General features: G+C 31.4%; 1 protein-coding gene across 1 annotated transcript in view; it reads left to right on the top strand.

Moving 5' to 3' along the window:
* LOC149486619 (sodium-independent sulfate anion transporter-like) overlaps positions 1–12,423 on the top strand; it is a 30,937-nt gene that overhangs the window by 2,498 nt on the left and 16,016 nt on the right. Inside the window, exons 3-6 of the mRNA XM_089698223.1 lie at positions 1,941–2,136; positions 2,687–2,907; positions 6,896–7,064; positions 10,949–11,113. Coding sequence (XP_089554349.1) covers positions 1,941–2,136; positions 2,687–2,907; positions 6,896–7,064; positions 10,949–11,113 — 751 coding nt within the window. The remainder of the gene's footprint in view (positions 1–1,940; positions 2,137–2,686; positions 2,908–6,895; positions 7,065–10,948; positions 11,114–12,423) is intronic.

The raw sequence follows: 12,423 nt of genomic DNA, 5'->3' as shown, positions 1-12,423 counted from the left end.
GATTAATCAAGGAAAAATAATGAAGTTTTCTTTACGAGAACTTATGAAAAACGTTATATTTTTTTGCACATTTTATATAGGAACCAAATTCTTATTTATTATAATATATTAGTGTATGCCTTATATAATTTATTTTCTTCGAGGCTCGTAGAAGAGAGGCTCCGAAAAATTGCTTGCTCGCAAACAATGCCAGGCATTGTTGTCATTTGGTCAACATTTTTAACAAGATAGTGTTAGAAGAGAGAATTTATTATGCAGCAATGTGAACAACTTAAATACATTTAAAAATAATATTATAATTATTTTTTATTTCATAAGAAAAATCTATATATTGTTCAAAGAGTTGTAGTATTTTCAAAGAGTCTCGATGTTAATAGATAAAAGAACCATTTACTTTTTTTGTAATACAAGGAAATCGTTTCATGAATTCAATTATTTCCAAAATAGTATCAGTTAGCTTTGCGGAAATAGACATTCATTTAATTAGAATTTAGAGTTCTTTTTCGATTATAAATATTGAAATTAAAATAAATAAAACCGGCCAAGTGCGAGTCGGGCTCGCGCACAAAGGGTTCCGTAGCAGCAAATATAATAAATTACAGTTAAATCAACCTATCTCAAAAACTATAAGAGATACTTTGATCAAACCAAAAATCGTTGAAAGAGTTAATTAGCATGCATCACCTCTATTTTTTTTAGAATTTTATACCCCGTAGTTATAAAAATAGAGGGGGGGGGGACATACTTTTTACGACTTTGAGAGCTGATATCTCAAAAACCGTTCACTTTAAGAAAAATGTTTTTTAGAAAACTTTATATCATTTTAAAAGACCTTTCCATTGATACCCCACACGGGTATGTACATCGAAAAAAAAAATTTCATCCCTCAGTTACATGTATGGGGGGCCCCACCCCCAATTCTTTTTTTTACTATTTAGTGTCATATTTTTGTAGCGGTTCATACAACACACATTCCCATCAAATTTCATCACTGTAGTACTTATAGTTTCCGAGTAAATCGGCTGTGACAGACGGACAGACGGACAGACGGACAGACGGACATGACGAAACTATAAGGGTTCCGTTTTTGCCATTTTGGCTACGGAACCCTAAAAAGACCTTATTTCCTATCTATTGTAGTTTATATTGGAGTTATTATCTCTTACACAGTATAAATAAATCTGTAAATAAACAAACCTAATGACTAAACATAAATATCTTGAATGATATTCTAATCGATGTGCATAATGTCCTCATAAATACAAAACAGCAGTACCTAATATTATTGAAAATTCAATTATTAATGTCCAGGCACAGAATACATAATAGTAGCTAAACGCTAGAAGGCAAGAGCAAGATATTTGGCCTAATTTTAAATTACCTACTGAAGGATCAATATACCTTCAATGGGTGTTCGTGGAAATAAAATATATTTTTTAATTTCTGCCTATCGTCTCATCGTCGTTGAAAATTTTCCTGAAGTCGAACCCCATCTAGTTTTATTAAAAGAAGAAAGAACAAACAATTTTCTGGAACAACCCCATCCTTTTTAAGATGTCAATAAATGTCTTGCCCGAACAGTTTAAAATTTCAAAGCATCTTAATTGATGTAAAATTCGGTTTAAAGATTATTAATAATAGAGTAATTTTAAACATTTAAAAGTGAAAATAGAGTAAAAATACTTAAATAAAATAATATATACTACAAAGGTGATAATGAATCAACGTCAATAATTTGAGTTTTTCCACAGATCAACCCCATTCAATCGTATCACGGAAGGTTTTCAGTCATAGGCATTAGGTCAATATTCAATAATCTTCATAAAATTCAGATTCTATCTTTCTGTACATATCGTTCTATTTTATTATCTTTCGTGATGCTCTATTAATTTAAAAAATTGTACATTATAAATTTTTCACACGATCAACAATATTTTCAGTATGGCTTGTACGCGTCATTCGCTGGTGGATTCGTCTACGGTGTTATGGGTACGATACCGCAAGTAAACATTGGTCCCACAGCATTACTCTCCTTATTGACGTTTACTTATACGAATGGAACTAATCCAGATTTCGCCATACTCCTATGTTTTATTGGCGGTATCGTACAACTCATCGCTGGGATTTCACAACTCGGTAAGATTATAAATTTATTATTTCAAATTTAAATAAATGTTATACTTTTTAAGTTGCCGCTTTTTTTGCTCGCTTAACAAATGTAACAGATTGCATGGGAAATACACCGTCCTAAATCGTCTGCAAGGATTATTTATGGTGGTGTCAACCGTGAGATTTGGGATTTTGATTTATTCGCTCGTATAAGCGAGAATACGAGCCACTTGATGTAAATCGATCATTGATTACTGGATTTTAATGTAAATTAATGTCTATCAACTATCAAGTGTCTATCGTGTGTTTCTATTGTAGATAGTGTGATAAGACGACTTACATCAATTAATTCGAATCACCTTTATATAATTGTGATAGATAGCAGTGACAGAAGAATAATGAATTGATTTTAAATGCCTCCTTACTGAACATAATATTGTAGTTATTTTTATTGTATTGATCTTTGAAGGTTTTCTATGTTTATGTTTTTCTTGAATACAATTCCAACGAAGAACTAAATAATTTGGTACCAAGCACATTCAAGCATCATATTTCTACCCACATCTTCCCATTTTAGGATTTCTGGTTGAAATTGTATCAACACCAGTTGTATCTGGATTCACTTCGGCCGCGGCCATAACGATCGCGTCCTCGCAGATAAAGGGCCTGTTGGGACTCAAGTTCGACGCTGAGACTTTCATAGCCACTTGGAAAGGGGTCTTCCACAATATCGGGAACACGAGGATGCAAGATACTCTACTGGGCCTCTCGTGCTGTATTGTACTGATGGGCATGAAGGTAGGTCATATGCGCGTTGAATATTATTTTTCAGGGACTTACCTACTGTATTTTAAGAGCTCTAGGTTTAATTTGATTTTGACATTGGAGTGCACAAAAGTGATAAATGATGATATTTAATGCTTCCAAAAACACGATTCATCAAAGACCTAAAAATCTCTGCGATAAATCGAAAAGTATGTCTGTAATGTAATGTTCATGAAAACCAAATTTTCTTATACATACATTCTTTATCTACGATCTTTACGTATGTCTATTTTACTGTCTTTTTACAAGAGTACAGCAACGTTAAATTCGGTACTAAAATCTAATACAGCGTACATTGCCAGACTGGTTATGAAGACAATTTCACCCGAGAACAGAATCGATCGACTTTACCAAGCCCCCATTATTGTCACGATTGCAGGAATATAATTGTCTCCGTTTAACAACTACAGCAGTTTAACAACTAGTTAAACAACTTATTACATTATTGCTCCCTGAACACGTATTTAATATATACTGGGATAGCTGTACTCCCAATAATCGTGGTTTTTAGCTCAAGCGATATGAGACCGAACGGTCCGATTTGAACAAAAGATAAAAAGATTTAGTTTACAATGTTAAGACCTTTCGTTTTATTGACCATTCCCATAAATACGATACACTTTGTGTATATTCTTAATATAATTAAGGTAGTTCGACCGTAACCTATACCTAAATATCCACGATTTGCATAAAAAGCCAGACTCATAATTGGTGCACGTATTTACCACGTTCACGTTCTTGGCTATTAATTAACTCAAAATATGTGCTTAATTTGGCCAGTTCTGGCATTTAAATCAATGATTGAATGTTCATGTATTTGAGTCAATTTACTAATTCAACTCTGAATCCAATACTCAGCGGTTAATAACTTGAACCTATGATTATTGCTAATAAATTTAATGACTATTTTATAAATATTACTAAAAATAAAATCAACTCAAGTACTGGACCTATGACTAAAAATTATAAAAATAATATTAACCCAGTCAGTAAAAGTATCTTTATTGCTCCTACTTCCACAACAGAAATCTTAAATATTATTCAGTCACTCAAAAAAACAAGAGCTGTTGGCTATGACTCTATCTGTACTACTATACTCAAAGAATGTAAACAGTACATAGCACATGTTCTGGAAAATATTTTAAATAAATGTTTCGACCAAGGTATTTTTCCAGAAATGTTGAAGCTATCAGTGATAAGACCCTTACACAAAAAAGGAAATCGGAGCGAGATTAACAATTATCGTCCCATTACTTTAATTTCTATATTTGCAAAAATCTTTGAAAAGGCTATATACAAAAGATTATCAACGTTCTTTCTAAAAAATAATGTTATAAGTTCACAACAAAGTGGTTTCCAAAAAAACAAATCCACAGAGATGTCTATATTTTCCGTGTTAAAAAATATAACTGAAAGCATTGATAAAAAGATGCCTGTAATATCAATATTTTTTGATTTGACAAAGGCATTTGATGTGGTTAATCATGACATATTATTGAATAAGTGCGAACAATATGTAATCAGAGGCATTGCTTATGACTTAATCAAGAGTTACTTATCCGGAAGAAAACAGTGTGTAGAAATCTCAAATTTAAATCATAAATATGAAATGACGCCGTATAAATCATCTTATGAGTATAACACGTGTGGTGTACCACAAGGAAGCATGTTGGGACCTTTGCTATTTTTAATTTATATAAATGATTTACCAAACGTGACGAATTATAATTGTGCATTATTCGCTGATGACATATGTTTGACTATTCCTGACAATCAAAAAGATTCTGACTATAACATGACTTTGAATAATACATTAAATTCTATTATGACATGGCTTGAGAGTAATGATTTGACACCCAATATGACGAAAACAAAATTTATTCAATTTACTAATTATCAGACAAATAAAATTAGCATAAATCTAGAATACAATGGCAAACAAATAGAGCAAGTAGATAGTACAAAGTTTCTCGGGGTACAAATTGACGAGCATATAAACTGGAAATTACAATGTGAATTTATCTGTTCTAAAATTAACCAGTTCGTATTTGCCCTAAGAAAACTAAGAAAAACAATTTCGTATGAAGCTGCCCTGACAGCATATCATGCTTATGTTGCTTCTGTGCTAAGGTATGGTATACTGTTTTGGGGAAACTCAACGAATGTAAAGAGTGTCTTTATTGGACAAAAGAAATGTGTTAGGGCTCTCTGTAATGCGTCCCCAATGGACTCTTGCCGACCACTCTTCAAAAAATGCAAACTATTAACATTAACTGGTTTGTACATCCTGGAATCTTGTATGTTTGCTAAGAAACATAAGGATTTGTTTAGATCTGCAAAAGAGGGATATCAACTTGGCAATAGAGACCCTACAAGGCTGCTGATGCCTAAATGCCGTACGGCCTTACACCAAAAAAATGCATCTGTTATGTGTATAAATATATTCAATGAAATTCCCAAATCTTTGAGGGAATTGCCATTTAATATTTTTAAAAAGCGTTTAAAAGCCTGGCTAATTGAAAAATGTTTTTATGACTTAAAAGAATTTTTTCAAAAATCAAAATATGACATAATATTATAATTTTGTAATTGCTTATTTATATAAATTAAATTGTATTTGTAGTAATTGACATTTAATAGTAAAAAGCGTAATAATTGACATAAATATTATATAATAATTGAAAGTGAAAAAGGGTACATAATAGTTGACATATGTATAATTATTATAAAAATGATATTTATGTAGTAAGACATTGACATTCTCTTGTTAATTTTTGCATGCCAATCAATTGGCGATTTGTGCTGAACAATGAATTATGCAACATCTGTAAATCTACCACATTTCTTGCAAAATAAATCATTTCATTTCATTTCATTTCATTTCATTTGAATTATATGAGTTTTTACACTTCTCTCATCGAAATTCTCATCAAGAGTGTGAATTCTGAATAACATTGAATTTGAAATGTTATATTATGTATTTTTATAATGTTGTTCAACTGGCATTTGTGAAAATCAAATAGTTTGAGAAAACGTGATGTCCAAGCCGTTCTTGATGCAGTAAATATGATTAGTGAATTAGCACATAGGTGGCATTTCATATACATACCTAATTTAAACGTGACGGTATACGATGTTACATTTTTGACAGACATGAAAGTATTTCCACAGTTTTTTCTAAATTCTGTTTTACCTTCCTTTGTTTTCCTAATAATTGTTAGTTGTATTCTCAAGACGCATAACTATCGAATTAAAGATAGGTATATAAATAATTTAACGTCATAAATGAATCGGATTATAAATCAAGCTAGAGAGATTCATATTAGAAGCGCTCATCGCTAATATGGAATCATAAATTACTTCGCACACATTGTGCACGTCTAGATAGAACAGCTGTCAGAGATTACTATACAATGAACTGTATGCTGAAAGTGTACCGACTGGGAGTGCAAAGTAGCTTTCATACAAATTGTATTTATGCTATCTGCTATTGTTTGCTATGATGTTTCTAGGACTTTATCAGTTTAGTGTCGATGTATTGTGGAGTTGTTATTGTTGCTTAGTATAAACGATAGTAATGTAATTATCAGCAAAAGAGGCGGGGATATTCAAACATCATGGATTTCTAATATTGTAACTCTATGATAGAGTTTGAGTGTTGGCTTATCGATTTGCTGATCTTTTGATCTTTCGGAAATATTATATTGTAAAGAATATGTTAGATTCCAAAAATTGTAATTTCTATGATAGAGTTTTGGTGTGCCTTACGGATTTGCTCTGTTCTTGATCATACGACAATATTATATTGTAAAGAGATATCATTTCAATGCGGCTCTATGCAAATTTCCACATTATCTAATCCTTCAGAAATATGCTTTTCATCACTCCCCTTATCACTTTTCATGCTTCATAAAAGTGAATTATTAAAAGTTAGCAATTAATAAAATAAAACATTTTTCAGGCATTAAAAGACATCCATATCAACGACGAAAAGGGTGGGAAAAACAGCGTGATAGTAAAGCGAACACTTTGGTTCGTGGGTGTTTCTAGAAACGCGGTTGTTGTCGTCATTGCGTCTGTGCTGGCTTTCTTCTTGCACCAGGACAAGAATAACCCTTTTATTTTAACTGGTAAGTTAATATATAGCTATTTTTAGTATTTCCTGATTGTGTTACATTTGTAAGTTATATAACTATTTGTATACATAGGTAGTAATGATGATACGGGTATTTGGTCCTTCGAGTTGGATGGTAATGCTAATTATAGGTATTGTGTGTTAAAAGTGATTAAATATTAACAAAGCCATTTTTTAAGGTGAACGTGCTTTTAATTCAAATTTTTTTCTATACATATTGTTCAAGTCTTCAAACTAAGGAAATGAACATGTAACTATAACTAGGTATATATTATATGTAAGAACAACTAGAACATATTGTGGTATTATTATTAATTAATTACATCTAGGTATAATACAGCACAATGACTGAGATATTAGATCAAACTATCCAGTTTATGTATAGCCGTATAGGACACATGTTTCTAATTAATAATACATGCGAATAAGTGTTTTCTTATGACATTGACCGTGACCACGTTCACTGTTGTGTGTTCTAAATGTTGAGATAAATTATACTACTTATGAGAAAATCGTGTTGTAGAATCCTATTATTTAATAACAAAATACAAAAAATGTGCATGAGTTACGCTTTGTTATGTAAAAAGTATGTCACTTTATTGGCCTTTTCATAAATAAAAAAAACTAACGCTCATAATAATTTTATGATCTAATTTCAAAGGACTTCATGTAAGTACCTGAATTAAAATTCAGATCTATACAACTTCATTTAGCACAACTCTTCTTCGGTTTTATATTTCATTTAAATTGGAAGACCATTTGTTAGCTTAGTCCTTATTATGGACCCAATTTTAACTCGGCCAAACTCTCTCTGTTGGCAAATTTCAGCCAATTTGGGACTAATACAATCCCATTGAAAGCTGGTCTCTCAGCCACTGCTTGATTTTAACACAGTTATATGTATACTATAATGTGTTTAAATAGATGGCAATTCAAAAATATCTAGACAATAGCGTAGTAGAAGAAAATATAAACGTATGGAAATGTATTTTTGCACGCCTCATAAGCGAAGCGTTGAGGTGGGTACTACTGTCACTTCGCGCAAAACATCTGATTTTTCAAACTTAAAATGTCTTTATGTATCATACATTGCACTTGTAAGATAATACATACACACATATATTAAGAAAAAACACTATTTTTAACGTTCATGATATTTTTGATGTCATTTTTGTTATTTAAACTAGTTAAAAAACAGTTTAAAAAAGTTCTGTCTTGGACGTCCGTGTGTCTGTATGTGCGGATCCTTTTTCTTGTTAACACGATAGCGACCGAAATACTTTACTAATCGAGTCTTTTTTTTTCTCTTACGCTTGAGTATGCTCAGGAATAGAACCCTTTCATTTTTCAGGGTCTGATTCGATGTGGTTTAATTGTTATTAAATAAACAAAAATAATAATTAATAAATATTTATTAAAAAAAATTATGAGGCGTGCACTTTTGGATTTTCCAAATTATTTTAACTATACTTAGACGTGTTTTTCCTATGAATATATACAATTATATACGTAAGAAATACAATGTATTGTAAATACAACAAAAGCATTTAACTTTTCTTTTCATGCAGATAAAATTATATGAACCTTGTTATTGTATGTTTACAATAGACAACATATATTTAATTGATTGGAATTTATTATGTCAATATATTTTATCCACGCTCTTTACATTGCATTACAAATGTCGACCTCAAATATTTGCTACAAAACGTGCACTACGTGATAGCGTGACAAATTAGAGTCGTATCGTTTATAATGTCGTTTGCCTCTGCTTGGAAAAATGTGTTGTCTTAAATCGGTTTTATATTACGCAGTTAAATTATTGCACTATATACTAAAATGAAATATTGTTAGCGATATAATCCTCTAATAGACGTATTGTTCAAGACAATGTATTGGAAATAAAAATGACGCAGACGACTGGAAAATAACTATGAAACCAAGAAACTATTCGATATTCGTCAAATAAAAAGTTATATACACGACGCCCGAAGGATTTTTCTTTGTTATGATAAGATTTGCTTTAATTGAAACCTTTTATAGACGAACCATTTAAGATATTTATCTAAAACATGAAAATAAACATTGGATTCTTACAACGCTATTAATAGTATTATATTTTTAAGCTATTGCATAGCTTCTATCGCGGGCCTTGAGTGCGGGGACCGAATCCAGAAATTCCGTAACGAAAAAACCTCACGCTCCCCACTCCGACGGGCGCGGAGGTGTGGCTTGAAGGCATGCTATGCAATAGCTTTACCGCGGCAGTCCCCGAGTGCCACACGTCTTTTTTTATGTATTATAAATCTGAGATTGTATGCAGAGGGAAAAAGGGGAAACAATTTAGCAGATTAATTTGGGCGATAAGTTTTTTTAAGTGAAATTGTAACAAACAAACAATCAAATCTTTTCTCTTTACAATAATATTATTGCATATAGATAAAAATGTGTGAAGAATGGTCTGTAAGGAAAAATTTATCGATAAAATAGAGGCCAAAGCGAACAATGCGTCATAATTGAACATGTTTCTCATTGTTCCTGCATTGATTTTAGGTAACGGTGACCCGAATGTGTATCTATATTATGTACTTTATACAGTATTGGTACAAGTGTTCAAATATATAATGAAGTAATGTGAATAACCAGCCAAGTCAATCATAATAGAGCGCATTACGTGATGCAATAGCGGAAGCGACAATTCGTCAACAATAGCATGGCCCTATTGTGACTCCTTGGGCAATTTATGTCTTGCAATTATGTTTGCGTAAATCATAAATTAGATGATTATACATAAAAATTAGTTTTATCTCTTTATAATTTAGAATTTCATTGAATTCACAAAAGCCCTTCTGCCCTTGATTGTAGAGTTAATGTTTACTCGAATCTACCTAAATAAATAATCGTGTACACAGTTTTTCCAAAACAATCATTATTTTGTATTTTAGTCATTTAAAAATAGCATTGACTTTAATACCTCTTTTAGGCTTTATTATATCTTATTTTGATTTATATCTAGAAGGTTTTTTATATAAACAGCCTACGTTATTGTCCTATTTTTCCAATTTCTTTTTATACTATCATAAAAATGTTTGTTTTATTTTTGTCCCTGAAATAATGATATTTGATAGAATCGATGTTTTAAGTTTATCCATCTTTGGACGTAAAATCAAACACATTTTACGACAGCTTCTGAATTACAGCAACTCTCAGGGGAGGTATTAAACTAGAAGTGCGGTTTTCGCCTCGGGACGGATAAATAAACTCAAACCAAAAATATAAAATACTTTTTACATCAATTATTTTCGTATTTGTTAAGAACATTGATGAATTTTGAATTGTTTCAATTTTAAATACAATTTTATTTTCCCTCATGCAATTTACTATTAATAATATTTTTTCATTTGTAAACTGGACTGGTTGAAATCGGAAGAAAATAGAATAAATATCTAGAAAAGATGTAAAGAGATTTCGTTTCCCGACACCAGTCAAACACATTAGCATTTAAAATGATTATTTCACGCCCCTCATTTGTAGAGAGTTGGTAAGCGTCCCAGCGTGAGATTGAGTATTCAAGCCAAATCGTAGCTCGACCAACAGAAATGTCATACAAAAAAGGATATATTTTATATTGGGCAAAGGTCGGATTAGATCATTCATAGGATTTTTCACAAAATGTAGTACATATTTTTCGGGCGAATGAAACGCAACTTTGGTAAATTTTCTCGCGTTTTGACCATCTTTTGATAAATTGTATTACGTACAGAGTGAGTCTAGGTGAATATCACAAAATCTTAAATGATTACTTTCTCTTTCCATCTCTTTTAGTTCCTCCCAAACACTGCAGTAGTCCTTAAAATTAAGTCCAACATAATTTTGCAGGAAACATAACACCAGGTTTACCAAAGCCCCAAGTGCCTCCATTCCACTCAACTATAGGCAACACGACTGTGAGTGCTGGCGAGATGTTCTCACAACTTGGCACTGGTCTACTGGTGGTCCCACTTGTGGGGGTAATATCTAATGTGGCGATTGCGAAGGCATTTTGTAAGTATTTTTAATAGTTTGTTTTTAATTTGTTATACATAATTGTATTTTGTTAATATACTTTCGTGAAGCTTTAAGCTGTCCACTGTTATATTTTTTTTGAAATAAGAAAAAAAAACTTGTTAGGTAAGTAAGTAGGTCGTTCGTAGGCGAGAAAATATTAGAGATAATAAATTTCAAAAAGAAGTTAAAACTATTCAGCAAATATTTTGATATTATATACAAATTAATTAAAATATGAGTAGGACGAATTACCAAGCCAGATATTTCGGAATTATTACTCGCGATAGAAGTTCGTGGAAATAAATAGAAATCTAATCTCTAATAAAATCTATTCATTGAAATTACAAATTGCTTTATGTTCGGAAAAGGTTTACCAAAGAGCTATCTTATAGCGTTTATAATTCCTCTCCTTTTACAAAATATTTGGGACGATTTAATTATCCCCGTAGACTGTAGTCGGGCCTTTTGTAGTGAAAGGGTTTAAAGCGTTAATAAGCTTCACTTGCGGGTAAGGCGAGCGGAAACTTTAAGTCACTTGTCCTTCAGCAGTTCATTAATGTCTTCGAATAAATCTGTTTGTATTCCATTTTCACTTTATTCCGTTATTGTTCTGTAATTGGCGTATTGTGAGTGAACTTTTTATTTTGTGTATTAGCTATTGTTGAGTTTTTATAAAAGCATATAACGGTAAATACTCATCTATAAGTAATCAGTAAGGATCTATAAGGATTCGAGTGGTACAGACAGAAATTATTGCTTTTTAATGAAATATTCCTCATTATTTCTATATTTACGGTCTCATTATTTTCGATCATAATTTCTTAGATTATATTTATTGGAATTTTATTTCCAAGATCTTATTTCTATAAATAACGGATACCTTCACAACGAGTTAGTATCAAATAGACTCATCCACGTTGAAACTTTATACATAGCTTGAACGTTACTTTGTTGATTAAATAGGTATTGGATCGATACATAGATATTATAATATACAAAGCTATTGTATGATAAAGTAAACCCTAAGAATAGAAAAGTAAAAGCAATATTGTATAAGCATACGATACACTATGATATTGCTCTTGCTTTAAATATTGAATTGTATCTTATTAAGGCGTGGAAAGCGTCACCTCAAAGTAAAAGTTAAACAGAAACTTAAATTCAGATAGTATGTGATTAACTTTCAACTTGTCTTTCTTAGACTATATGTCTACTGACCGAAAATGGATTACGTATAACTAACCCCACGGATTTTTGTCTAATGAATGAATTGATATTTTAATTTCGGCATTCCGAATGTTTTTCCA

The sequence above is a fragment of the Colias philodice genome, chromosome 8, assembly GCF_061535455.1.
Source record: "Colias philodice isolate Cphi_HAF_F1 chromosome 8, ilColPhil1 Martin Lab GWU primary, whole genome shotgun sequence".
Taxonomy (NCBI): domain Eukaryota; kingdom Metazoa; phylum Arthropoda; class Insecta; order Lepidoptera; family Pieridae; genus Colias; species Colias philodice.
The sequence above is the reverse complement of the archived record's forward strand: the minus strand, read 5'-3'. Positions and strand labels throughout refer to the sequence as shown.